This window comes from Zosterops lateralis (assembly GCF_965231275.1).
Source record: "Zosterops lateralis genome assembly, chromosome: 7".
Taxonomy (NCBI): domain Eukaryota; kingdom Metazoa; phylum Chordata; class Aves; order Passeriformes; family Zosteropidae; genus Zosterops; species Zosterops lateralis.
The window spans coordinates 23,328,493-23,356,411 of NC_139767.1; the positions used below are offsets into that span (position 1 = coordinate 23,328,493).

The 27,919-nt window shown below is 58.5% G+C and overlaps 1 protein-coding gene across 9 annotated transcripts in view; it reads left to right on the forward strand.

Moving 5' to 3' along the window:
* TNS1 (tensin 1) overlaps window positions 1-27,919 on the forward strand; it is a 66,651-nt gene that overhangs the window by 7,566 nt on the left and 31,166 nt on the right. For 5 of the 9 annotated variants that reach the window (XM_083864995.1, XM_083864996.1, XM_083865001.1 and 2 more), the window contains 13 exons: window positions 12,402-12,440; window positions 17,347-17,396; window positions 17,696-17,867; window positions 18,271-18,321; window positions 18,834-18,956; window positions 19,249-19,313; window positions 19,429-19,512; window positions 19,632-19,744; window positions 20,342-20,402; window positions 21,770-21,845; window positions 21,982-22,111; window positions 22,461-22,526; window positions 23,076-23,237. In XM_083864995.1, coding sequence (XP_083721121.1) covers window positions 12,402-12,440; window positions 17,347-17,396; window positions 17,696-17,867; window positions 18,271-18,321; window positions 18,834-18,956; window positions 19,249-19,313; window positions 19,429-19,512; window positions 19,632-19,744; window positions 20,342-20,402; window positions 21,770-21,845; window positions 21,982-22,111; window positions 22,461-22,526; window positions 23,076-23,237 — 1,192 coding nt within the window. Of the gene's footprint in view, window positions 1-3,560; window positions 3,751-4,440; window positions 4,692-9,950; window positions 9,977-12,401; window positions 12,441-17,346; window positions 17,397-17,695; window positions 17,868-18,270; window positions 18,322-18,833; window positions 18,957-19,248; window positions 19,314-19,428; window positions 19,513-19,631; window positions 19,745-20,341; window positions 20,403-21,769; window positions 21,846-21,981; window positions 22,112-22,460; window positions 22,527-23,075; window positions 23,238-27,919 lie in introns of those variants that run through there. The other 4 variants (XM_083864997.1, XM_083865003.1, XM_083864999.1 and 1 more) reach the window with 3 other exon arrangements.

The window sequence follows — 27,919 nt, forward strand, 5'->3', positions numbered from 1 at the left end:
GAGCCCTACCTGGGGGCAGCAGGAGGCAGGGAACATGGTGTGGGGTGCAGTACTCCTGTGCCTGCGTTCAAGTGTGGGTGAGCCTCTGTTGTGGGTGGCATGTGACGGCAGTGACACAACCAGGATCTGGTGGTGACACTGCTCTCCTGACCAAGGATGCTCTGAGCAGGGGGGCCATGCAGGCATGTCCGAAATCAAGGGATATCCTAGGAGTGTCCCTGTCCCCCAGGATGCCTTCACTCTGATTGTGGCTGGATTTTGCCATGATGCTGGTTGGAGAGGCTGGGAAAAGATGGGGACTGTGCTGTTTCCCGTAGTGGGAGCTGGCCCCATGATGGATGGTTTGGCTGGGGGACAGGAAGCGCTGTGGTGTTTGGCTGCCGAATCGGCTGGTGATTGCTGGTGCTTGGTTCTGGGAAATGGCGCCTGTGCCAGCCCCTGGGCCTGGCAAGGCTCCAGCCTGCCCTGCTCACCCCTGCCCCCCAAGGGCCCACCAGTGCTGGGGGAGTGGGGGTGCTGGGCTGTGCCAAGAGGGGAAACTGAGGCACATCACACAGCATGGGGCCAAGGGGTCTAGGGGTTGTCCCTGCAGCGTCTCTCCCTGGGGAGCTGAAAGTGTGGATTGGAGCCATGCCATGCTGCTGGGCCACGTGTGTGTGTGTGCCTGTGTGTGTGAACACGTGTGCGTGTGTGTGTGTATGACCATGTGTGCTCACAGATGCATGCACAAGTGCATGAGCTGCAGGGAAATGCACATGTGTGCAAGAACATCCATCCGTGTGCGCGAGCGTGCTCACACACAGGCAGGTGGTCACGTGCATGTGCTCCCAGTTCACTGCCATCCATCCCCGCTGGCCCCATGCCAGGCCTGGGTTGTTTTTCAAGTGCCCCCTGGGATGGGACTCCGGAGGGGGGCAGGTTTGTCCATCATTAAACCAGGGGCTGGAGCAGGGCCAGGGCTGGGCAGCGAGGCATGTCTCGGCCAGAGCAATCGCTCCCAGTGCCCGCGGCATTGACGGGACCTTGGACAACTGTAGGACTCATGGCAGAGTGTGGTGGTGGTGGTGAGGGGATATGCCCCCCCTTGGCTCGTGCTGGGTATATTCCCTGCTTGTAGAGCAAGTCAAAATTAGGAAGGGAAACTGAGGCAAGGAGTGGTTGGACACTTCCGGGAAGGCTTGACTCCTGGTGATCAGCACCCTCCAGCTGTGCCATCACCAGGGGCCCAGGGAGTATGGGGGGGTATGGCCAGGCAGGTTCCCGGTGGCTGTGCCAGGAGCAGGGGCTGCAAGGAGGGAACATCCATGTCCCAGCTTGGTAGACTTGCTGTGGGATTTGGGGCTGTCTGGTCCCTGCTCCCTGCCCCAGCCACTCTGTTTCCTCCCCGTGCTGTCGAGGGGATGACGTACTGGCCACACGGAGCTGCCCGTCAGGTCCCTGTCCCCGATGGCCCCGCTCAAAGCCAGCCCCCGGTGCTCTGGCACAGGTAATTAGCAACGCCCCTGGTCTCCACAACAGAGTGGGCGGGGCGGGAGAGGGAAGGAATAGTGCAGGAATATGTCCTTGACCCTGGCATGGGCCCAGCTGGAGTGGAGGGATGGGGGGCTGTGGGGTGCAGACCTGCCCCGGTGCAGTACCAGGTCATATTTGTGCAGTAGGTCCCGGAGGGGGTTTTGTTGTTTTTTTTTTCTGTGGGTTTTTTTTTTCCCTTGCCTCTTTCCTTTTTCCCCTTCTTTACGTCACTGCCCAAATATTCGGCCTCTCAGCTCCAGTGGGGGGCCGGCTCCGCTGCTTGGAGGACTTGGGGCCCTTCTCTGTACCCTCGGGGTGCTGCACAGAGAGGATGGGTAGGGGAGAGGGGATGCTGAGACTGCCTGTGCTCACTGCACGGGTGAGCACTGGCCAGAGAGGTGTCAGATGAGGCAGCAGGGACCACCAGCCTCCCTCCTGGGCAGCTGCCAGGGCTGCATCCACCTTCCCAGGGCTTTGTCATGGTGGGAAGCGAGGTCCAGACCTGCCTCATTTCCCACTGATTTTCTCCCTTCCCAGACCAGTTTGCATCCCCCATGGCCACTCCTCCTGAGACCTGCCCTGCGAAGGGTGCTGTGTCCCTGGGGACTCCCAGGAACCCCCTCCAAGAGGTGGCAGTGATCCCAAAACAGCTGAAAAGTCTGGCTCCAGAGGGGCTCTATAGACCCTGCACTGGGGCTTATCTCCTGTGTGCTTTTAATCTCTGGAGATGAACCACATCTGGGTGCCTGGTCCCCAGGTCTCCTTTCTTCCAATGACATCTGGGGTAATGATGCTCAAGGGTGTTTGTTTTGGGTCACAGAGGAGTTTTTTCATGTGAGGAGAGGTTTGTCTGCAGGGCTGGGAGTCATTGGAGCCACTTTGCAGACCGCTGGACTTGCTCCCACTGGCACTTTGACCCTATGGCTCCGGGAGGTACTTTGGCAACTGTAGTTCAAGGATGTTGTCAGGGCTTCTCTGGCTGTGTCCTGTGAAAGGGACACGTCATGTCCCCAGGGGACAGTTTCTGTCACTGCCCCAGGGACCAGGACAGGGAAATGCTATCAGTGCCCTTCACTCACCCACTCATTCCCATCCCATTCAATTGCTGATACTTTCCCATCTGGCCCCAGCTCTTCCTTTGCTGATATTTCCCAGGGCCTGGGAGCCATCCTGTGGCCTCCTCCAGAGGAGTTTGGGCTCTGAGGCCTGTTCAGGGGTCTGTGCTGGAGGTGGGCTGGGGTCCATGCTGTGTTCTGCTGGTGCAGGATGTTTGTTTCCCCTCCATCCTTGTTGCAGCACTCTCATCTTTTTGGGATGCCTGTTTTTTGTGGGCTGTGGTGATGGTGAGACTTGTTTAGGGATGTCAATGAATCCTGGTCTGGGACTTGTTTAGGGGTGTCAGTGTATCCTGGCCATGGGATTTTGTCCTTAGAGTGGCTGTGCTGTTGGGATCTGGGGAAGGCAGAAGGGCTGGCTGGTGCTCGCTTGGGAGGGGGTTGAGGAGATGCCCTCCAGAGATGTTTGGCTCTGGTGCTTTGTCGTTGGCAGCAGGAGGGGTCCACAGTGCCTTTTGGTGCTCCCACCCATGGCAGTGTTGGGTTGATGTGGCATGGAGGGAAACTGAGGCATGGAGGGACTGGGAAAGAGCTCCTTGAACTGGAGTGTACTCACAGGAGTGGTGTCCCTTAGGGGGACTTGGAGGTGGGCAATGGGAGAAATCCTTACCACAGACCCCTCCCTGATGACTTTTGAAGGGGTGGTGAGGTGGGAGGGGTGTTGGGGTCCTGCACCGCTCCAGCAGAGCCAGTTCCAGCCTTTTGGCTGAGCCCACAGCTTCAGGACGGAAATGCAAACAGGAACGGGGAGGCGTTGGGTGAGAAAATGTCAACAGCACTGGGCCGGGTGCCTGGCTCGCCGCCTCCCTGGCCAGCTCACCACGCTCTGGGCCACTGCTGGTGGGCTTCCCCTCTTTGCTCTGGGGTCTCCTGGCACTGAGCACTTGCTTGTACAGCAGGGCTGGGGCTGGGTTGTCCCAGGGGCAGCAAGGGAGACCAGGGCTCCATCCATCGACATGCAGCTCCCTGAGGAGGAGGAGGAGGAAGGGAGACAGGAGGAAGGCCAGGGGGATGCTGGGCACACTCCAGGTTTGGGACAGACAAGCTGGGACTGGCATGACTTTACACGCTGAGGGACAGACGGGGCTTTTCCAGCATTTTGGCTTTGATTTCTAGTTGAGAGGTGGGCTGATAAATCTTCACATCCTCCCCAACACTGGGGGTGTGGGACACCCAGGGATCATTAGTTGGGCACTTGGTCCCGCATATGGCAGGGGGGCACCAGGGTGTGCCAGGGGGTGCCAGGCAGGCCCCAAGCAGGGCCCCACACACCGGTCCGTGCCACCCCCCCCGCCAAGGGCACAGGGACGGCGGTGGCGTCACGCGGGGCGATAAGGGCCCGACCCCGCTGCGCCCCGCCGCCCCTCGGCCCCGGCTGCCGGAGCTCTGGAGGGGGAGGCGGCCGAGGTGTGGGGGGGTAAATTTTTTTGGGGGGGTGGGGGTGTGTCTGCCCACCTGCCGGCACCCCTAGCCCAGGGCCGGCTGCCCGAGTCAGGCTCCCGGTTGCCTTTAAGGGCGTTTTTGGGGGAGGCGAGGGGAGCGGAGCGGGGCCGGACTTGGAGCGCGCCGTGCAGCTGGGGAGAGGGAAGAGGAGAAGAAAGAGGGAGAAGAAGCGAGAGAAGGGAGGGGAGCGGTGGAAAAAAGTCGACCGGGACCCCATTCCTCCCCAGGGCCGGGGCCGGCGCCCCCGGGCTCTCCAGCCCCGGCCGCCCCGGGGGCGCGGAGGGGAGCGGGGAGCCGGCGGGACCTCCCCGCGCCCCTCCATCGCCGGGGTCCCGCTGCTGGGGAGCGAAACCCTTCGGCTCTCCCCCTCCTTCCCTCCCCTCCCTCCTCCCTCCCTCCTTCCTTCCTTCCTTCTCGAGGCTTGGCCCGGGGAGGGAGGGGGGCTCAGCCTGCGCTCTGCCTTCACGCCTGCCCGCCCGGGCGACGCCGGGCTCCCGCCTGCCCCCCGCGCTCCCTCCGGCCGCCCCCCGCGCCCCCGGGGCCAGGTGAGGCTGCGGTGCCGTCCCTCTCGGATGTAGGCAGACGAGACCCCGGATGGATTTCGGGAGCGTCATGAGCCAGGTACGGGCGGGCGGAGAGGGCACAGGGGTTCTCAGGCCCCCCGGGCCGGGGGGTGCTGGAGGGGGTGTCATCTCTCCAGGGGGCGGGGGCCACGCGTGGATACGGGAGCGGTGACGGGGTGATGCTGGAGGAGGGGGCGCTGCCCCCGTGTCGGGGGGGTCCGCAGCTGTCTGTCACCAGAGGGGTCTCGGGGTGCGGGGGGGTTGAAGAGGGCGGTGCGGCGCTGGCAGGGAGCAGGACAGGGGCAGGGGGTGGGAGCAGGACAGGGGCAGGGGCTGAGGGCCTGTTTGGTGCCCGCAGGGACCTGTGAGCGGCTCTGGGGCCGTGCCCCCCGCGCCCCCCGCGCCCCTCTGCCCCCCTCGCCGGGCCCGGCGACTCTCGGGGTGCCCCGGCGGGGGACACACCGGCGCTGGGGTTTGCTGGGGTCCCCCCCTCCTCCCAAGTGCGCAGGGACACGTCCCCGTGGAGCGAGGAGTGCGCGGGAAAGCGGGGTCCGCCCCCCGCACCCCGCTCCCGCCCCGCAGCCGGGGGGGCGATGCCGGGCGTCTGTCACTGCCGCGGGGGGACACTGGGGGCCGCCCCTCGGCCGGGACACCCCGGCAGCCCGCGGGTTAACCCCCGTCCCCGGCGGGACCGTCAATGGTTAAGCTCCGGGTTAATGAGTGGCGAGGCAGCCCCGGCGGGTGCCAGCCCCCCCGCCCCCCCGGCAGGGATCCCCGGCCCCTCGGCGCCGCCGGCCCGCAGAGGGTTAACTCCGCCAGGGCAGGTCCCGGCGCAGATGTTTTTGGGCTGTGCTTCTGGGAGAGGAAACGACCGAGCGAGGGAGGCATCAGCCCGCTTGGGTTTAAGGGGAAAACATGGAAAAAAAGAGAAGTGCTCGGTTCCCGGGCCCTGCGCCCGCTCGGCGCTGCCTCAGCCCTGGTGGGGACCGGTGACCCCGTGTGTGTGCTGGGGACAGCCGGCAGGACAGTGGGGTGACAGTGGCTGCGCCCCCTGGGGCTCGTGGCACTTGAGTCTGGGGGGCAACCAAGCGGGCACCTCTTGTCCCTGCAGCGTGATGGCACTGGAGAGACAAAGTGTGTCCTGTCCGGAGTCTGAAGCCACCCCCAGGGAAAGTGTATCAGTAGAAAAAAAACCTCCAGCTCTCACCCTCTCTAACGAACCCTCTGCTTAGTGATCCTGCAAGGCTGGATGTTGGGCCTTGGGAACTGTGCTCCCTGTTGTGCCCTTTTGGGGTCCCGAGTTGGGGGGCTCCTTGGCCACCCTACTTCTTGCTTTGCCACTATCTGGTCCCTGGCCTTGTGCTGCCCATCTCTGGGGTATCTGGTCACAGTGCTAGCAGACCCTGATCAGCATTGGAGCTTCCCTGATGGGTTTTGGGACACAAGAGAGAGGAGCAGTCCCACAGCACAGCTCCTGGGTACAGGGGAGTATCTTTCTTTGTCTCCACCTCTTCCTCCTATCCTCTCATCTTCTCAAAACTACACTACATGGGGGGACACCAGTTTTGGGGGTGCTGCTCAGCATGTCAGTTTCACTGCAGTGTGCTCAGCTCTGTCCTGCCGGGTCAGGACACAGCACTGACTCCAGTCTCCATCTGCCTCGGGCCTTTCCCTCACAAGTAGAGCCCCTGGGCTCAGTACTAGGGGGCTGAGACCCCTTGGGGCAGCCAGGGCTTATTTTGGTACCTTACCCACCGCTTGAGGTGGGTCCCAGACCCATGGGCACTGGCAGATGCCCCTGATGCTGGGAGGCAGCTCAAAGTGTGCAGTGGGGTCTGAGTGCACAGGAAGGGGTTTGCCTGATGCTCCACCAGAGTGGATCTGTGGCAAGGATCCCGCACTGGGCTCAAGGTGGGGCACAGACTACTGCAGGCTGTTGTGCTAACCAGTCCCACAGGAGAGCCCGTGCTCCAGCCAGTCCCACGCCAGAATCCATTTGTTGATCAGTTCCATGTGAGAATCCGTGCACTGGCCAATCCTGTGTGGGAATCTCTGCTCTGACCAATCCTGCATGGGAGTCAGTGCTCTGGCCAATCACCTGTCAGGGTCCATGGATTGACCAGTCCTATGGGACAATCCGTGGAGTCATTAATCCCATGTAAGAATCCATGTGCTGGCCAATCCTGTGTGACAATCCATGCCTTTACTAATGTCAGGTGAGAATCCATGCACAGACCAACCCCAGATGAGAATCCAGTTGCTGCCCTATCTCATGTAAGAATCCGTGCATTGACCAGTCCAATGTAAGAACTCGTTCACAGACCAGTCCTGGTGACACCCCCTGTCCCAGCCAGTCTTGCTGTGACTCTGTTCCCAGCCTATCCCTGGTGCAGAAGCTGCTCCCTGGCCAGTCCTGGTGTCTGCTTTGGCTCTGGGTAGTTGGTGAGGGTGTGGGGGGAATCCTGGTATGTTTTCTTGGAGAAGGCTGGTGCAGAGGGGGCAGTGACCCCGTGCTCTCCCTTAGGCTGGTTGTGGGGTCCCCATGGGACTGGGGTGAGGGGTGTCCCCCCAGTGGGGTGGCAACACACGTGTGTGCTGCTGGTGGCAGAGGAGAGCAGGGTAGAGCAGGGCAGGGCTGGGGCTGTGGGGCCAGAGCCAGGCAGGCGCATGCTGGCCCGTAGGGCTGGATCCAGACCTGCTGCCTCCAGATGTTGCCTTTTTAGGCACTGGAACACAGCATATCCCTGCCTGTGGCCGGCCCCGTGCCGAGCCAGCGCCTGCAAGCAAAGTAGGGACAGTCCCTGTTCTGGTCATGTGGAGGCATCTCTGTCTCCCTCCTGACCCCCAAAAACACCCTTCTCCCCCCAAACAGGGTCAAGGATGCTACCTTCTCTCCCTTCCCCTCATCTGCACTTGGCAGCACTGAGGCTGATTGCTCAAACTGCCCCGGAGCCGGGACCTGCCCTTATTTGGGTTGAGACCAGGGTTATTTTGGTGCAGCTGCCTCCATTGCAACCCCTTGAAGCTTCTCTGTACATTGTTTTTCCTGTCCTGTCCCATATTCCTGTGCCAGGGCTGCTGGCCAGGCCAGCCATGGGCTGCTGGAGGCCTTCACTCTCCCAATGTGCTGTGTGTCCCAGGGTGTCTTGGGGTGCCAGTGGTGGCCCCCATGGCCACTTTGGAGTAGAATGGCTGGTGTCCCCTGTGACATTTCATCCCTGATTTGCAGGGCTGTGTGTACTGGGTAACCTCTGTCCTGGTCCTGCTGTCGCCTTCCTGGCGGGGATGGGCCACAGGGCGGCTCCTCATCAACATACCAGGGGAGAGACAGAGGAGATAGCATTTGTCCCAGCTTGGGGGACATCCCTGAGCGGCTCTTTGCCCTGTGGTACTCTCCCTGGTACCCCCAGCATCTCTTGGGCAGTGCAGGGGCAGGATAGACTTGGTGGCTTCTGCCCTGACAAGGGTGCTGTCCAGGCATCCAGGCATGGAGGGGGTGGCACAGTGACAGTCCCTGACCCAGCTGCAGGGCGGGCTGGGGATGCTTGGAGGGAAGCCTGGGAGCGGTGAGACCTCCGTGCCCCAACATCAGCCCAGTGTGACTCACCCTGAGCTGCTGGCCAAGCCGCTCCCCTGCCCTTCGGCGCATCTGCCAGCTATCCCCACCCGATGGAAGAAATCCCAAAAGCAGCACCCCTGGACACTGGTGGGGGCAGAGAGGGGCTGTGTGGTGCACGGGGTGCTGCCCCCTCCCAGCGACCCCCATGCTGGAGGACTGGGGTGTTCTGTGTGACTGCCCTGTGCTTCTCACACCGGGGCTATGCTGGGCAGGGTGGAGCTGGAGTGGGGGGGGAGCGGGTGTGCATGGAAACATGCCGTCCTCCCGCCGGGGACATGTTGCATAAACAGGAGTTTTGCCAGAGCTGCAAAAAATGTGAGGGCAGGAGCAGCCAGCACGTGGTGTAGGCAGAGGGTACCTGACCCCTGTGCTGGGCAGGGGGGTGACCAGAGCACAGACACCATAGTCCCTCAGGGCTGGCAGGGGAGAAGGATGCTGCAGCTGGAATGGGGAGCGGGGGAGCTGGAGAGGGAAAAGCCTTCCCCAGCATCCCCAGCTTAGTGGTGCCAACCTGTCCCCTAAAAGTGTCTTCTGCTGGGAGGTGCCCAATGGCAGCTCACGCTTTGCCCCTCACTGTAGCTAAGAGAGGGCTTGGCAGGGCTTGGTTGCTTTGGCTGGGCTGGAGGGACTGGTGAGTAGGGGAAGGGCTCTGGGAATGGCTGGGGAACTTGTGGTGGCCTGTGGCTGTCCCTGGGATCCCCTTTGCTTGAGGCAGGGTCTCGAGGTGAGCAGGGAATTGTGGGGTGCATGGGGAAGTGATTCGCAGCCCAGCTGTAGGTGACACAAAGCTGAGATGAACTTGCTTGGGAGGAAGTGGTCCCTCATGGGGTGATGTGGGACCCCATGAGGTGGGATCACATGGGCTGAGCTGGCATTTATGCTGCCCAAGCATTGTCCTGTGGGAGGCCAATGTGGCCACTGAGTCACATTCCATTTTGACAACTGCATTTCCAGACCACAGGGTGGCTTGCACAGGGGAGCCTCTTCCAGGGCTGGAAGGAGTAGGGGGCCTTGATTCCCTCTCTTGAGGTCCACATTCTTTCTGAATAGGAGGGGTATGAAGCTGGCTTGCTTTGGGAGGATCTGGGATGTCAGTGTCCCTTTCCACAGTGTGTCTCCAGCTCAACCCACACCAGCTGGGCTGGCTTGTCAGCATCTCAGTGCCTGGCCATGGGGAGCATCTCTGGTGTGCAGGGGTCTGTGTGAGGGCTAGGGTGGCTGGTGCTGCATCTGCTCCTGGCATAGTAAGGGTCAGCACCAGCCCGGATATTGTCCGGCTCCGGAATGTTTATCGGAGCTCCTGGGGAAGGGAAAAACAAAAACCGCCACCCAAAGGAAGGGATATGCGTCAGAGATGGGCCTGGATCACCCACCGGCGGCTGGACGGGCCATGCTGTGGGCTGTGGGCCAGTGCTCGCCCGGCTCCAGCAGCCCAGCTGGGGAGACCCCGGTACTGCACTGATCCAGCCCGTGCCTGAATCGCAGGGCCCTCCATGGAGGTTTGTTTTCCCCCAGCCCTGCCGGCATCTTGCAGGTTGGGGCTACAACCCACGGGGATGCTCCACTGGAGCAGGACCTGGCAGTGGCCCTGGGCACTTCCATGGGTGCAAGGGTTGTTTTACTGAGGGAGGAGGAGGGAGAGGAAGGAGGTGCTGAAGGAGGGAGGTGTGAGCAGTGGTTGCAGCATGGAGAAGGCTCTGAGATGTCTCATGCCTGGATAGGAGGTGGATGTCTGCATTCCTCCAGCCTCGCTCAGTTCTTGTGAAATGGTGCTGAAGTCCTGTCGGGATCTGTGGTGCAGAGGCCAGTCCCTGAGCTGCAGCTGGAGGGCTTAGGTGGAAGAGGGATCTCATGAGCTACTCTGCACTATGATGGTGTGGCTAGGGATGTCAGGGGTTTGGCAGCCAGGTGTTTATTTCTGGGCTTGGACATGTCAAGGGTATCATGTTTCTCTAGGTATAGTGACAGCTGGTGATGAGCGAGTGAGCCCATCATCGCTTTCCAGCGGAAGGCTGCAGGGTGTGCCCAACCCTTTATGAGACATCAGAGACTGCTATCACTCGTGGCCATGGGGCCTCGTTTGCTGGGAAACTGATTTTTCTGCTTGGCAAAACTCGGGTCTCGAGGCAGCAGCTCGTGGGATGTGGCTGCTGGGAGGGATGGGGCTACGACCTGGGGGGCCGAGTGGGCGGGTGGGGGACCATGGGGGGCTGGTGGGGTGGGCGGCAGCGCTGCTGCGCCTCGTTCCTCGCATTCCTGGGCAGGGCTGCTGGGCGGCGGGGTCGGCGGCGGGGGCCAGCCGGCAGGAATGCAAACACCGGTGAGGGGGAGAAGAAAGGCCGCTGTGTCTGCCACGGCGAAGCGAAGCCTGGACCAGGGGTGTGCGTGTCCCCCTGCCTTTCCCACCCCTCCCTGCACCGAGGGATGCAGGAAGCCCTGAGGACAGAGATGGTGGCTGTTCTGGGGGGTCTGCAGTCCTGTATGGAGTGATACTCTCGCTGGTCCCGTGGGGGAGGAGAGGTGCTCGTGTACCTCTAGGTCAGGAACTGGACTGCCCTGGGGAGGGGTCCATTGTCTGGGGCAGGGTCTTCCTTCTTCTGCTTGAACTGGGGGCATGTTTGAGCCAAACTTGAGAGAGAGAAACAACTTTACATTCCTGCAGTCCTTGTAAAAGTGCCTTTCTGGGATGCAAGAGTGTCATACAGCCTGAGTTGCTGTCTCCTGTGGATGGGAAGAGTGATGTCGGGTGAGCCCAAGCCCATATTAGACATCAGAGAATCCTTAAGGGCAGGGAAATACAACCACAGGCACCCCAGGTTTTTTCCCTTTTCCAGCCAGAGGTGCATTTGTAGCTTGCAAACTTCCTCATGCCGACAACAGAGGAGGATTGGGCATGGACCCTACCTGGCTGTGGGGCCAGTGTGTCCCATTGTGGGGGAGCTGCACATTTCCTCCCATCTCTGGCCCTGTAGCTGGTGCTGGGCGGGGGTCAGGAGTTGTTGAGCATCTCCAGGGGAAGAGCACGGCGGTGTGCGGGGCACGGTGCAGGGTATGGCACAGCCCTCGTCGGCTCTGTCAGCAGCAGCAGCAGCTCGCTGCCGGAGAACATTCCAGGGAGGCTGGCGCGGGGCCAGCGCCGCGGGGCAGGGAAAAGGGCCTTTTATGGAAGCGTTTCTGCATTAGAATAAAATCATAATAATAATGCGCAGGGGAAGGGAGCGGGAGGAGGAACCCCTGAAGAAAACAGTGAGACAGGATGGGAACAGGCTGGCAGCCGGAGTGAGGAGCAGGCGCTGGGCATTGAGCTCTGGGGACCAGGATGGGATAGAATTTGGGTGCTCCAAGCGGGGTGCTTGAGGCAAATCCTTCTTTTTACAGCCTGAGGCAGGAGAGGCAGAGTGGGGTGCATGGGTCTCCATGCTGCTATGGTAGGGGACCAGCCCCTGAGTGGTGTTTTCCATCTTGCCTCCATCCTGGGATGGGGCAGGGGATGGCTTACTGCAATGGTCACTGCTCCTGGTGCAATTTGTAGAGGACAAAGTGCCCTGAATCACACTCTCCCACTACTGTTGGCATCTCTGGGCCAACACAGAGCTGGAGTGCCTGTGCCCGCTGCCCCAGCACCAACGAGGCGCTGCCTCTCCCACCCTGGCATGCTGCTGCTTCCCGACGGACTGGGGTGCACGCAAAACCCAAGGTTAATTGTCAGTAATTGCCGCTGGTAATTAAGGTAACAATAGCCGGGCTGTTCAGCTGGCGGCTGCAGGAGCTCACGAGGCTGGGCTGGGGTTTGTTCCAGGAGCTAGCTGCTCTTGGCATCGGGTGCCCGCCCTGCGCTGCACCGTGCTGTGCTTGCCATGCCCACCCGGGCTGGGGCTACCCTGGCTCCTTGGCCAAGGACGAATGGCACAGCTGCCAGGGCCCTGAGCCTGCTCCCATTCCCAGGAAGCCAGCCTTGACTTTAGGATGCTGCCTATGCTCCTGCCTGGGGTGGCAAGGCCATGGATGCCACTGTCACTTGCTTGGGTGGGTGCTGTTTTCCCTGTGGGGTGGGTGGGAGGTGAATGCTCCATTCCAGCCTTTTCCCTTACCCTATGTTGGACAGGGGTGTTCAGGGACTAATTCTGGCTTTCTTCTGCTTCCTTGCAGGCTGTGACCCCCTGCTCCCCCAGTGTCAACTATGAGCTGGTGAGTGACACCTCTACTGTGAGCCATGGGTGACAGCCAGGGCTCTGGGTATGCTGGAGCACCCTGCTCTGGATACAGGGCTTTCTCTGTCCTGGGGGTTCAGGACATGAATCTTCCACTCTCAAAACCACAGGGGTCCTGAGCTGGGAGTAAGGGCACTCCCATTTTGGTGCTGTGTCCCCCACCATTGCAGGCTGAAGGGCATCCCACAGCTGAGCAGCACAAGCTGGAGCAGCCCAGTCGTCATGGGACTCCTGGAGCTAGAGCTTTCAGGGACGAGAGACTTGAAAGATTGCTGAGAGGCAGATAGAACGTGACCGTGCAGGGCTCTGGGGTCCCCTGGTGCAGAGGGCCTTCCCTCCCTGGCCAGAGCTGGGGCCCTTTCTTGTACACCCGGAGATGGCTGTACCAGATGTGCCTTTGGCTCAAAGCGCCCAAGGCCGTGCATTTGCAGCTCCTGTTATTGTCACCCTCTACTATTGTCTGTCCTGGGGGCCTTTAATAGTGTGCTGGGGCACAGGCTGTTCCCACCCTGTCCTCTTTGGACACCAGGAGAACAGCTGGATGCATCATCTCCGTTCAGCCTGTCCTGGGGAGGGCGGGTGTGGGGGCACTGGGCAGATAGCCACAGTGCTTTGCCACAGTGCTCCAGGCCCTGACTGGGCTCTGGGGTGTCCCCTGGAGTAGGGCCATGCCCAGCAAGAGGTTTGGGAATCATGACATGATGGTACCTACCAGGGAGCATCTTGCCAGCAGAGCAGCTCCCGTGCCCCATCCCCAGCCTGGTGATGCCCGTGGCAGTAGGCAGAGTGGGCACGTGGCAGCAAGGAGACTGGCATAGCCCGGGGCTGGTGCAGCAGCCCTTCCTTTTTGCTCCAGACGTGTGCCAAGGCTTGCTGGGGCAGGCGCCGGGGAGAGGAGGCCCTGGCAGGGTTTCAGCTCAGGCTCAGCAGCCTGGCAGTGCCGCAATATCCGTGCCTCACATGGGGCCCTGCGCTGGGCAGCCCAGAGCTGGGCAGGGGTCTCACCTGAAAAGGGAGTGTGGGGGATCAACACCTGCAAGCTCACAAGGGCAGTGCAAGAGCCCAGGTGAGCGAGGGCATGGGGTAGGAGTGGAACATGCTGCCTGCCCTGGGGCCCCATGGTGGTTATCTGCCCCGGGTTTAATCTCTGCCTGCACCCCCCGCCCCTGCCAGCCTCCTTGGGCACTTATCGACAGCAAAAATATGTTGGCTTTGAGCTGGGACCGTTACTGTGGCTTTGGGAGGAAATTGAAGGGGTTTGCCCTGCCTCATGGATGGAAATGTCTGCTCTGGCCCTACTGCCCAGAGTAGAGCAGCCTGGTTTTGGGGGTGACCTCCATCCTCTTGGTCTCAGGACTCCCATCTAGGGACCCACCCAGCTGGGTACTTTTGCTGTGCCACCCCCAGGCACCACGACCATTCCCAGACAGAGGTATCTGTCTCCTGCTTCCTATATTTGGAGCCCAGACACTTTTCTCCACTCCAGGAAGTTAATTCCTGGCCCAGCCTCCTTTCAGAGCTCTCTCCAGTGGCATGTCACCAAATTTTTTGCCTGTTTTGAGCATCTCAGGTCCTGACTCTGCTCCCACCGGGGTCATTCACTAGCCCTGTGGGATCAGACTTATCTTGGGGAGCTGGTCCTGCTGGTGGCCAGTTGCCAGGCTGGGTGTGGGACTGCACTGGGCTTGCGCTGTTGTTTTCTTCTCAGCTACAGGGTCTGACCATGGAGGATCCATCTGGAATCCCAGACCTCTGGGGAGTACCAGGTGCCCATCATGGAACAGGCTCATGGTTCAGCCAAATGCTTCCCATTGGCAACAGTGGTCCAGTGCCAGTGGTGGTGGCTGAGAGGCAGGATGGCAGCATCCTTGGTACCTGAGTATCCCAGCTCTGCACTTGGATTTTGGGGGATTCCCAACCTTTAGGAAGAGCAGACATGTTGGCAGCCAGGGAAGGGACTGGAACTGTGATGCATTTCATAGGAAGCACCAGAAATAGTCAGGGGGAACTTTTGACCCTGGCCCTGCTCTATGTGTGTGTCCCTCTCTTGCTCTCTCCTCTCTTGCTTGCCTTTTTCTCACCCTCTCTTTGCTCCTGTCTGCAGACACCCCTGGGGGAGAGCATCACCAATCAGGTAGAAGTTCTGGTAAGTGCAACCAGCCACAGAGGCTGATCACTGCCTCAAGACCTCCTAGGGGGTCACTCGTACCTGTCCTATTGCTGCAAGCACCCACTGCAGCCAAAATCCCCCAGCCTGGAATGCTGCTGTAATTTCCCAATGTATCTGGGACCCTGAAGTCCTCTCCCTCTGCCAGCCAAGGTGATGATGGCCATGCCAAAGGCCAAGTGAGATCTCCAAGGTTGGTGGAAGAGCCCAGCATACTGGGGGGCTGAGGCTTTTGCTGCAAAGCTGGCTTTCCTGTCTTGGAGCTGGGGATCTGTTACTTAATCTGTGGACATGAAATTGCTAAGACAGTGTAGACAAATGCACTGCCAAAGTCAACGCGGACAGCTTCCCCACTGTCTGCAGCCAGCTTGCTGGCCTCCCTGTGTTTTGGGGCTGGGACTCAAGGGATAGAGGATGATGGTTCCCATGAGGAAGAGGATGAAAGCCTTCTTCACCTGAGATCTGGCTTTGCCTAATCCCTTTGGTTGTCCAGGAGATATTTTCAACCCTGGGAAAGAGCATCCTCAGAAAAATCCAGTCAGAAGCCTCCTTTGCTGGCTTTGCTGTCTTTCACAGAAGTTTCTTGGTATTTCTGAAGCCTTTCTTGTGCCTTTCTTCACCCTTTCCAAGCAGAAGGGACCTGCAGGTTTTGGATGCTGCCAGGAGCTTGGGGACATGCCAAACTAGCTTGGGACTGGGAGGCATATTCTTGATGGGGTTGGCAGAGGGATCTTCAACCCAACGTAACTGGAACCAGCCTGTCCTGTGCTGGGCTGGACTGGGTTATACTGGCTTGGCTGGAGTCTCTCTCCATAGGGGACGTTTGCAAGGTCTCCCAGCCTAGTGAAGGGCAAGAGTGTTTAATAACAGGAGCGCTTGCTCCTATCAGCTGATTGCAGGCTGACTCTTCCTCGTGCAGGGGCTGGCTGCAGAGCTGCAGCGCGGCTGCGGTTGGGAAGGGGGGAGCAGGGCAGAACCCGGGGAGCGGGGCAGAGCTCAAGGGCTCTTGCCAGGGCAGGGGACACTGGAGGACCCTGGCTGTGGGCACCCGCTCCCCCGGGTCTGGAGGGTGCCAGGAGTGGACCAGACATGGCGTGGAAATGGATTAGCAAGGGGCTCACTGCTATCCAGGTATGGGGAGGGAGAGGGGCTCTGGTGTCCCCACATTGCTTGCCCTCCTGCGCCTCAGTTCACCCATATGGGAGCTGGGAGTGATTCCTGGTTTCTCCGTGTCAGCTCTCTGTTGGGAAAGGCTGTGGTTTTGGGAAGCTGCTGCAGCTGGATGGGGTGACATGGACTGATGGGGGTCCCCTGGCTAGTGGGTGTAGGAGCCCAGAGAATTCCATTATAAACGTTTATGGCACTGCACAAGCCATGGTAGGGATCCCATACTGATCACTGATGGGTGATGCAGGGACGAGCCCATATTCAGGTTCAGGCTTGTTCCACGCACCCTGGCTCTCCCAGGAAAGGCTTTACCTCTCTTTTTGTTGCATTTTAACTCCTTATTTGCTCTCAGCATTGCTGGAGGGTTTCTGAAGTGAGCAGGCAATTTGGGACACCCTGAGGAAAAAGTGGAGGGGAATTGTCACTACTGTTCAAGCACCTCTGTGCACTGAGACAAAGCTGCTACCTTCTGGAGTGGCTTTGGCTAGGAGCAGCGACATTGTCCCCAGGCCCCAGGGTTGCTGAGCCTGGCTCTGCTCTGCAGGGCAACCTGACCTTGAGAGGGGCATGCAAGGCTGGTGGAGGGTGACGCTGGCTGTCCATGGGAGCAGCTCTGGGACTGTGCTGGGTGGGCAGGTGTCAGCGAAGGCTGTCAGGGAAACTGCTCTCCCACCTCCTCCCGTTCCCTTCGGCGTGCTGGCTGTGGGATGCCACAGCTCTGAGGAGAGTAGCGGCAGTCTTGCAGCTCTGGGGACCAATGGGGCATCCTGGGAATCAGCTGCAGGATGCATCTCTTATTTCTGATCCTTCCAGGCGTGTTGCCTGCGTGAGATGAGTCTTTAAATGACTGCTGCTTATTAGCTGGAGATACTAAAACTAATGAGGTGCGAGTGTGTTTTTCCTCAGCGGTTTTTTTTGGAAACCCTGCTTTGTTTTTCGGCTGAGGTCACAAAGTCACAGAGCAAGCCGGCTGCAAATGAAATTTTTGAGGCCGGAGAACATGCATAAATAGAAGTTTCCTGCTCCAAGAGCTCAAACATTTCCTCCAGGCGTTTGGCTTGCTGGAGCTGGGGCCAAAGCAAACTGTCGTGCCTGGCTGCCTCCTCGATGCTGTTTGGGCAGTGAACCTGCCCCTGCTCGGGCAGAGCCAAAGCAGCTCTGTCCCACCAGGTGTGCCCACAGCCTGACAGAGACAAGAGGGATTTGTGACATGCCTGAGATGGTGTCTACCTGCTCAGCATCCTCCCAAAAGATCCTCTGTGACCCTTCGGCAAGGCACTGGCCCCACAGTGCCCACGGCAGCTGGTCCCAGCATCACTGGGGTTGTGAGAGTTGGGTTTTGCATGTGGGATGTGTCAAGCTGCTTGTGCTGTTGGGATGCTTGGTGGGATTTGGAGACAGTGATATTTTGGGGGTGTTAGGATGCTCAGTGCAGTGTGGTGGAGGTGGCATGCTTTGGCAGCACCATCACATCCAGGTCTAGCAAGACCTCTGTGCTGGCTGTGGCTGGGTCATGGCAGTAACTTGCTTTTCCTTCCTGCTTCTTTAGGATGCCACAAAATCCCCCAGGAGTGGGCAGTCACGCTGCAAAACATCCAGGTACTTGCCTCACTTTCTCCTTCTGATGACCATCTCTGCTCTGCCTGAAGCTCCCTCCCACCAACACCTGCTTCTCCAGAGGTGCTATACCTGGGAGATGCTCCCAGTGAAGAAGACACAGGACTTATGACCCACCATCCCCAACCTGGGTCCCTAAGACATCCCAAGAGGACTGGGAGCAAGGGAAAGGCTGCAGGCAGCTGTGTCCCATGCGTCCCAGCCTGTCTTGCAGGGTGGGGAAGGGTCCCTGTGTCCCCTCCCCATGCTGTGTCTTGACAGTGGTCCCCTCCCTTGCCCAGGAGCATGAGCCTGACTGCAGCCATGGAGAGCAGCTGTGAGCTGGACCTGGTGTACATCACAGAGCGTATCATCGCTGTCTCCTACCCCAGCGTGGCCGAGGAGCAGAGTTACTCCAGCAACCTCCGGGAAGTGGCCCACATGCTCAAGTCCAAGCATGGGAACAACTATGTGGTGAGGGGCACTACCAGGTCTCTGTCAGGCTGGTGGAGGGGCTGGGGTGCTCAGCTGCTGGGGATGGGTGCTTGCAGGGGATGGGTGCTTGCAGGGGATGGATACTGCATCCTTGTCTTCATCTGAGCTCTGTTGAGGAAGGGTCTTTGCACTATGCTGGATAAATTTTTTGTCATTCAAGATTACCAGTCCCTTTCAGACCCCCTGAAAGTTTTTTGGTCATTGTACTGCCCTGTGGGAGGTTTTAGTCATTGTACTGCCCTGTGGCAAAGTGTTACTCAGGATAATGTGTCTGGGGAAGCCTCTCAAAGCAGGATTTTGGAAGGCTTTGGGGTGACAAAGAGGTGAGGTAGCAGCAAGGAAGAAAGACGTCCTCTCACTCTGGTTTTCATCTTCCCTAAAGCTTTTCAACCTCTCTGAGCGGAGACGTGATATCAACAAACTTCACCCCAAGGTGGGTCACAGCTGTGAGAAGTAGTGGGGGTCTCAGGAGCCTCAGGGCAGGCCTGTCTGCAGGACCAGCTCCCTGCTGCAAGATGTCTAGGGGGGAAACAGCCACCTTTTCTATTCTATCCAGCTGGGGAAAACCCTGAGAAAAGCACTGAGACTTCACACCGTGTTTGTGGTATTTCAGCTTGACTCCCATTGCCCTTCTCAGTCCAAAACTGGCTGTTTGGAATCTCCTGGGGGCCTCCCTAAGGCATTATCCTCATCCCTCTGATAATGAGGAGCCCTCAGAAGCTGAGCCAAGTAACTTGGGGTGAGGGGCCTGAGATCTGGGACCATGGTGGCCTCCCTGAGCCAGGGATCTGGGCAGTGGGGTGCAGGGTTGGGGTTGGGAGGTTGCATGTCAGAGCAATACAGTAATGCCTACCCTGTGTATGTGCCCTGGGCTTTGCCTACTGGCAGGCTGGGAACTCTGCATGGCAGTGCATGTGACCCCAGGCTGTTTGTTCCCCTGTTCAGGTGCTGGATTTTGGATGGCCTGACATGCACACCCCTGCACTGGAGAAGATCTGCAGCATTTGCAAAGCCATGGACACGTGGCTCAACGCAGCGGCACACAATGTGGTGGTGCTGCACAACAAGGTGGGCAGGACCCCTCACCAGGGCACAGTGAGGGTCTGTGGGGCTGCAGGGATCAGGCTGAGCAGCCTCAGAGGCTGAGAGGTGTAGAGAATGTGCTGGAGAGAATTGTGCTTTTGGGTGTGGGTAGGCGTCAGCACATACATGTAGATTGGTGTGTGTCTAATAAGGGTTGGGACATCCGTGGGCTGGTGTGTGGGTATAGGGATCAGTGTGTGCCTCTGTGGGATGTCTGTGCCTGGGTGCTCACAGGCCCTGCTGCCCCCATGACACCCCTTCTGCTGTGTGCCTGCAGGGGAACCGTGGCCGGCTGGGGGTGGTGGTGGCTGCCTACATGCACTACAGCAACATCTCAGCCAGGTGAGAGTGACATGAAGTGCTGGGTGGTCCTGGGGCCCACTGGTGACCTCCATCCCAGTGGTGCTGGGGTGCTGGTGCCAATTCTTCAACCTCATCTGCCCTTTCATCCCCACAGTGCTGACCAGGCTCTGGACAGGTTTGCCATGAAGCGCTTCTATGAGGACAAGGTGGTGCCGGTGGGACAGCCATCCCAGAAGAGGTGGGTCCTGGCCACCTTTGCAGGCTGGGTTTTTTCCCCATAGGGAAAATGGATGCAGGGGTACAAGGTGGGTGTTCCTCTGTGGGTTCTGCCCCCTGAGCTGCCTGTCTGCCCTCCAGGTACATCCATTACTTCAGTGGGCTCCTCTCTGGCAGCATCAAAATGAACAACAAGCCCCTCTTCCTCCACCACGTCATCATGCATGGCATCCCCAACTTTGAGTCGAAAGGCGGTAGGTGCCCCCAGCTGCTCCCCCAGCCTGCTTCTTCCCACACCACCAACCCACACTGCCTGGGCAGGCCTGTCCTTCTTGGGCGATATTTTCTACCATTTCCTTGGCAGTTTGAATTTCCCTTTTCCTCTCAGACTGTTCACTCATATTAGCAGGGTGCTACCCTTTTCTGGCAGAGATGCCCTCAGAAGATGCCCTCCCGATGCTGGGCACTAACCTGAGCTGTGGGGTGGCAATGGTTTTCTGACAGCGTTTCCAAGGATGGCACCAGACTGAGGTTTGGGATGTACTATCCCATCTGGTGCTGATACCTCACCCAGATCATCATCCCACCCCTATCCCCAGCCCAGCACTCGCCCTAGGTCCTACAGGACCCAAACTGAGCGCTTTTCCCTTTCTCAGCTCATCCACAGCATCCTTTCTGCCCATTGCAGATGTTGCCCTTGATCGGTGCGGGCTGGCTGGGGCAGGGAGCGGCTGTTTGCTTTGGCTCCCTCCCTGTTTGGATTTCTCCCCCGTGACTAATCCCTCCCCTGGCCCCTCCGCCCAGCCGGCTAACAGCAGTGTGCCTTTTCTCCCCGCCTTGATGTCTTCCAGGTTGTCGGCCCTTCCTGAAAATCTACCAGGCCATGCAGCCCGTCTACACCTCGGGGATCTAGTAACTATCTCCTTGCCATGGGGCTTTCCTACTGCCCAGCATGGGGGGAATGGCAGGCGGGGGAGGATAGAGAGGGTCAAGGACAAGTCTCCTGTGGTCTTTTGCTCTTGTGCTTAGTCCGTTTGGGGGGCAGGGGAAAAAAAAAAAGGGGGCTTTCTTTTTTTTCGGAGGTGGTAACTGGCTATACTGGGCCGTACTGGACCCTTCTGCTGCGAGGGCTGTAGTGACTCCGCATATCAGCAGAGGGAGCCTGGGGCTGCGCGGAGCCTGGGGCTGGGTGTCCCCGGAGGGAGTGGGAAAAGGGATGGGGACATCTGGGAGAGGAAGGCACCCTGGGAGATGAAGGCATTTCTTCTCTCCCTGCTTAAAAAACTGCTCTTCCTGCCTGGATTAGTTCTCACAGATTGCAGAATATTCTTAGTTGGAATGGACCCACAGGGATCACTGAGTCCAACTCTAAAGTAAATGGCCCATATGGGGACTGTACCCACAACCTTGGTGTAATTAGCAGCATGCTCTGACCAGCTGTGCTAATATCCTTTCTTTTTCCAAAAAAAGATATTTCCCCTGTTTTATTCTCCCCACAGTCTTTTTCTGATGCTGATTCTGAGAAGTAGGCAGTGGCAAAAGGAAAGCAGGAGTTGATTTCTCCAGCCTTCCAGACACTCTGCCAGCTCCACATCCCAGTCCGGGTGGGACCCCTGGCCTCCCTGGAGGGACCAGAGCACCTCACCTCTGTGATATTCTCATCTCAATCCCCAGGACCAGATCTCACTTCCATACAGCCATGGGTCCCCGTTAGCTGAGATTTACTGCCATCCTGGCCTTGCCTTTCAGCTTTTAATAGACTGTTTATGGGATGCCTGTAATAAACTCCAGGTTTATCTTGCCTGTGAAATCCAACTCCTTTCTTCCCTTGTCCCTGGCTGCTGACGCCACCGCCCGTCGGCAGTCTGTCGGTGGTGCACTGCGAGGGGAGGGTTTCCCGCAGGGAAACTGAGGCAGAAGAGTCTTCCCAGAGATTTCTCCTTCGGTGTCCTAAGCCCCAGTTGAGCCGTGGGAGCCAGGTGGATGGCTGATAGCCCAGCCTTGGCACTTGGAACCTGGGCAAACCCTCCCACCCAGCGGTCTTTGCACCCTTGCTGGGCTGTGCCTCAATTTCTCCTTCCTGTACTCCTTCCTCTGGGAATGGGTGCCCCTTGAGGTGGTGGACAGGACCCCCCTCAGTCACAGGGAGAGCGTGCTCTGTGTTTTGTGCCTTCTCTGCCTGGATTTTGGTGGAAGGGCTGGTTGAGGTGGTGCTAGGAGTTTTCTGGGCAGGGGTCTCTGCACCACAGCTCACCTCCTCCCACTGTTCCTCTCTGCAGCAATGTGCAAGGAGACAGCCAGACGGGCATCTGCATCACCATTGAGCCTGGCTTGCTGCTCAAGGGCGATATCTTGGTAAGGATCGTCAGCTCAGCTCCTGGCGTAGGAAGCAGACAGGGGTTGTGTGGTTGCCTTGCCTCAGGACCCCCAGATTCCCCTTCCCCAGGTCTGAGGGCTTATCCTGATGGCCCATCTCTGTTCCTCTCTGCAGCTGAAGTGCTACCACAAGAAGTTTCGCAGCCCTACTCGTGACGTGATTTTCCGTGTGCAGTTCCACACGTGTGCTGTGCATGATCTTGATGTCGTTTTTGGCAAGGAGGACCTGGATGAGGCCTTCAGAGGTAACTGCCTTGGCACTTCCCTGCTCCAAACTCCCTCATCCTCCCGCCCCTGTAACTCTGGTGTCATCATGGGGACATCTGGGCACCCATCACAGATCCACCCCCACCAAAACAGGGCATCCCACTTCATCTGCAGGGTGTGGTGCTGCTTGGGAAGTGGTGGCACTGTCATCCCTTTCATTGCCAAAACCATTACTAGTGCATCGGGGACTAAGATGTTCTGCTTCATTCAGGGATATCCCCTAGCAGCTCCCAGCCTTAAGCTGGTCTGTAGGCACGTTTGGGGTGACTGGATACTACTGGAGCTATGGGTGGAGATAGTCCCTTTATTCTGCTCTCTCCTTGCCAGATGACCGCTTCCCTGAGTATGGGAAGGTGGAGTTTGTGTTCTCCTATGGCCCCGAGAAGATCCAAGGTATGGCTGGCTCAGTGCCATGGAGGTTTGGAGGTGGCTGCTGTCTCCTTTCCTTTCCCTCAGCTGTATCCCCTCCTCCCTCCCTTGTGACCTCCACCTGTCCCCTTGAAGTCCCTTTGTCACCGGGGTAGGATGAGGCATCCAGGCAGTAAGGCTGATCTAGGAGCATGCATGAATACCCTATCCCTCTCGCTCTCTTCCCCAGGAGGCTTATAGCCCTTGCTGGCCCAGAAGAGATGGAAGGAGTGTTTGGGAATGAATGACTCCCTTGCTCAGGAAGTCCCGACACATGCACACTCACTGCCAGTCTGTGTGCTGGTCTCTAGGCAATCCCAAAAGCCCCAGACAGTCTTGTGCACCTTGTTTGTGAGTCTTGATGTACATCCTGTGCTTATCCATCTCCTGATGCTGCCTTTCCTACAGGAGTCTCCTACCTTGCCCTATGGCTCCTGCACTTCTTTCCTTGCATACACTTTTCTCCACCTATTCCCCCATCCCACTCTTGCTGGTTCCATTGTCATCCTACCTGACCATCCTGCCTCTTTCCAGGCATGGAGCATCTGGAGAACGGGCCCAGTGTTTCTGTGGACTACAACACGTCTGACCCACTCATCCGGTGGGACTCCTACGAAAACTTCAACATCCAGCGTGAGGACACTGCAGAGGGGGCCTGGGCTGAGCCACCCCTGCCCAGCAAGAACCTGGAGAAAGGTTAGGGCTCACAAGGTGGTCAGTGGACAAAGTGTCCACCTAGAAATACCCCCTACCCCATGGGGACACTGGTGGGCAGCAGAGCTGGGGACAGGTGGCTAGTGATGGGAGCAGTGTGGCCATGGGATGGGAGAGCAAGATCTCATGGACTTTGCCTTCTGCCACAGTGCCAGGGAGCTTAGGCTCTTCTTTTCAGCATTTAACTGTCAAAGTCCTGTTTGCACAAGCAGAGTCCAGCCCTAGTTTATGCTCCAGACCTTTAAGAAATCAAAACCCCATTTCTGCAGGATCATTAGGTATCCCAACTACTTTGTCATGCTGCAAGCATGGCAGGATGTAGATCCTGTAGATCCCTAGAGGATGAGGATGTCCTACTGACCTTTGATGGTCTGCATCTCTCAGAGCTGGGGAAAGCTCTTTGAGCACCCATTTTGTTGCAGCAAGTTGACTGCTGTCACCCACTTGGCAGGAATGGGCAGTACTTGTATGTCAAAGGGTGGTGGGCCCCTGTCCTGGAGGCAAGGCCACCCGTGGCCAAGCAAATGTCTGGGCTTTGCTGGCCAGATCTGGAGAGGCGTCCCTGGAGCAGGGACAGCTGCGGTCCCTGATGTCCCTGAAGGTCACCGGCTGCTTTGAGTGGGAGCTGTGGATGGCGGTGCTCGCAGTGGAGGGTGGGGGCTCTGGGTGCCTGGGGCAGGCAAGAATGTCTGTGCTATGGTGGTCACCCTGAACCAGACCCGGGGCAGCTGTGTGGAGCTGGCATGGGCACTTGCCTTGGCACAGGGCAGTAAACAGGCAACTCGTGATGTGCAGGCTGAGCTGTGGGCTATATGCAGGGTGGGGAGCTGTGGGTGCACCTTCAAGCTGGCAAGACTGCCTCACAGTCCCCTCCTTCCTTTAGAAACCTGAGCACCTCATTGCATGTGTTCTGCTCTGGATCCTGGGCCAAAGTTTCTGCACCCCAGCCCCTCACAGGGCTGCAGGGGTACCCCAGGACTCATCTCGGTACTTTCATGGGGGTCTTGATGAATATTGGGGCTGCAGAAGTACCCTAGGGCTCCTCTCCATTTCCCCTTGGGGGTCTTAGCAGGTGTCAGGGCTGTGGAGGTACCTCCATGCACCGTATGGTCTGTCCTCTGTGCTGGGAAGGGTGGCAATGGAGAATGAGGGCACCTTGAATTTGTAAACACTGCCCCATTTTGGAGATGAGCCGGGACTGTGGAAGCGGGCAGCTGCAGGCAGAAGGCTGCCCTCTGACCCATGCCAGCACAAGCAGCTGCAAGAAGCCCATCTACAAAGGGGTCTTTCCCAGCTGTCCCGTGGGGCTCTTTGAGCAGTCGTGGTGGGAGTCAGTGTGGGCTTGAGGGGCTCCCATCTTTTTCCCTCTCTGTTGTCACTTTTCCTCTTTTCCAGCCTGTCCCAAGCCAGGATGGGGACTCTGGTGTCCGGCTGTGCAGGGGGGGTCCCTGTTTATGGTCGTTCTTGCCTTATTTGGTCAGGGAATTGCACGCCACATTTTTGGCACCACCAGGCGTGAGCAAGCGGCGTCCGGGGGCGGAGGGGGGTGAGGTTGGCACCAGGACCCACGCCGGGCTGGGATCAGCCGCTGCTCCTTGTCCCTGCCACTGCCCGTCCTGCCACTCGGCGAAGGCTCCCCACAGACGGTCGCTGCAGCCTGGGCCAACGGGATCGGGATCGCCTGCCAAACGGTGGGTTCCCCCATGCCGCGTCTCTGCTGGCCACAGCCGCTCTCAGTGAAGGTGGATGCCCTTTCTCCAGCAGCTTTGTCTCAGTATGGAGTACCCTTAAGGGCTGGGGGGTGCCTGCCAGGGTGGGATGGTCCTGTGGGACCCCAAAGCTGGAGGAGAAGGCGGGTGGCTGGAGATGGTGCCTCTCCTGGCATTCCCCTCACCTCTGCCGTGCTTATCTGTGGGGACTTGGAGAAGGGGAAACTTGTTTACAGTGGGGTCATTGGTTGACTAAGCTCTTCCAAAGCAGGGGGCATGAGAAGGGGATCTGTACCCCCACATCTTACTCTCTGGCTGAGGGGACACAGCTGGATTCAGCAGGCTCTCTGTGAGCCACTTCCAAGGGACAGCCCCAGCAGTGAACTTGCCCTCCTGCTTTACTCAGGCAGGGTCTCTGCTGTCAACCATGTTTGGGCTGCTCCATGGTTTATGGAGAGTGGGGTATTCTGGGATACTCCCACAGTCTGTCCTTCTGCCCCTCAGCCATGTCTGCACAGCCTGGAGAAGGCGAGTGGCTCTGCCTGCCCTCCTTCCTCCTTGAAGGGGCTTTCAGGTCAGTGGTGGCTGCTTGGCAGGTCCCTGCTGCAGTCCCCATGGCCATTGGTTGGCTGTTCAAAGGCTGAAGGGAGGGGATGCTTCATACCCTGGCTGTTTTTGTGGTTGCCAGCACTGTGGTAACTCTCCTTGGGGTGCCAAGCTGGCTCCAGAGAGGCAGGAGAAGGCCGGCAGCTGGATGTGGCATTGCTGGGTTTGCAGCTGGTTGGAGGATCACTGCAGAGAATGTTTGGGGTACTGCAGATGCTCTATCTCTGTATGGAGATCATTTATGGCCTGATTTGGTTTTGCTGAGAAAACCAGTGCAGATGGAGAACAGGGTGCTGGGGGCTGGCATGGAGTCAGTGTATGGTTTGACGTCAAGGTCTGGATGTATGACTGTTGTGGGGGGACCCCAAGCTCTGTCATCCTGGGGTGGTGTGAGAAAATCTGAAAGGGCTGAATGTGTCCCCAGCCCAGCAGCTCCCTATAACCACTGGTCCTTGGACACACCCTAGGCTGGCCCTGCCTGCCCTGTCTTTTTACCAGGCTGGGAAGAGAAGTGGCCAGGGCCTGGCCAAATCCAACATCTGTGTGAGAGTTGCTAAATCCCCACCTGAGTCATGGTTCTGGCGTAGGGCTCCCCTGCAGCTCATCCCTGTCTTCCTCCACATCCCCACTCGCAGGGCTGGCCAGGGTGGGGATTGAGATGAGCGTCCCACCCTTCCAGTGAGGGGAGGTCACATCAGAGCCTGAACTACATGTGGCAAAGGTCAGGGGGTCCTGAAGCCCCAGAAATGGAGATAGATACTGATCCTGCACTTTTCCATGGAGGAGAAAGCCCCTTGATGGGATTGCTGACATCTGTTTGTCCCTCAGGAGGGTTGGCATCTCATGGGGTACACCTTTCTTAGGGTAGTCAAATCCTGTCCCACCTACCAGGAGGGGCTGAGGCTGCCTAGGAGGGCAGGCCAGTCTGTACAGAGGTGGAGAGCCAAATGGGCCAGGCCAGAGCTGTTAAATCCATTGCTGGAGCTGCTGGCAGGCTGCTGCTTTCCCCCTGCGGCTGGATTGGTCCCTAGGCCAGGCTCAGTGGGGAGGGGGGCCACTGGCTCTCCTCTTGCCTTCACCAGCTGACTAAAGCTGAAGGAATCCACTTCCCCTTCCTTATTCTGCCCCTCTTCGCTGCTCTCTGCTCCATCTGCTCCAAGGTAAGGGTGTGTTAAAGTGGGCATTTTGGAGGGCTGTGGGGATCTGCAAGAGCTAGATAGGAATTCACAGGGAGTGTCCCCCTTGCTTCTGGTTATTCCCCATGGGTGAAATGCTGGAGCATCTATGGGCTTGGCTAGACATTTCAGCTGGAGTGTGGCTATTCCCAGGGCAGGATCTATCCTCTGACCTGGTATTTGGGGTTGTCATGTGGGGTGGTGGGGGGAGTTTGTTCCCACTGGGACCAGGAACCAGGCAGGGCTGGGATGCAGGGAAAGAGAACCAGCGGGTGAAAACTCAGCCCTTTCTCTTCCCCCTTTGAACTGTCCTTGAAGTCAAAACTTGTAGCAGTTCTGTGCTTAGGGCTGAGGTTGTCCCATGGCAGGAGTGTGGAGCTCTGTCTCTGCTCTCCCGCAGCCAACACAGCCGGGAAAAAAAGTAAGCAAACTCTGGAGGTTTTGGAAAGATGCTGGCTTGGCATGTGCTGTTATCTGGGAGCAAACAGGGCTGTGAGTCAGGGGGCTGGCTGGAAACACTGCTCTCATCCCCTGCCGTCATCCATGGGGGTGTGGGAGACACACGGTTTGGGGGATTAGAGTGGAGGGAGCCTCATGTTTTGCTGAGTATGGTGGATCAGTTGAGGAGTGGAGTCCTGAGCATGGGTTCAGGCAGAGGGCTGGATGTGGGGTGGGCTTGCTGTCACCTGGAGCAGCAAACTGTCAGCACCATCCCAGCATGGATTTTCCTTGGGCTGGTGCGGTTTGGTCTCAGCCAGCTCTGGATTGGATGGGATCATGCTGTACCTCCTGTCACAGAGCAGGGCAGTGTGTGCATCTCGAGAAGAGGGGTGGCTTGTCCATGCTGCGCCCGTGGTGCTGGCAGGGCAGGCAAGGGGATTGTGAAAATGGGTCAGTGGGCTCGGTGGCTTGTCCGTGGCTGGTTTCCACCCCTCTTTGGCTGTGTAGTTATTTCAGATGGAGAAACTCAAGTCTCCAGCAATACTTTTGAATTTGCAGACCCGTCTGGGTTTCAGCATCCTGTGTGGTTAGGAAGGACAACCCCACCCTGAATGTGTCGCTGCTCTTTGGGGACAGGTGTGAGGCATGCAGACAGCAGCTGGGCAGGGCTGGGTGTCTCAAATGAGGGGAATCACCCAGCGGGATGATGCTCAGTGCAAGGTGGGCAGAGTGT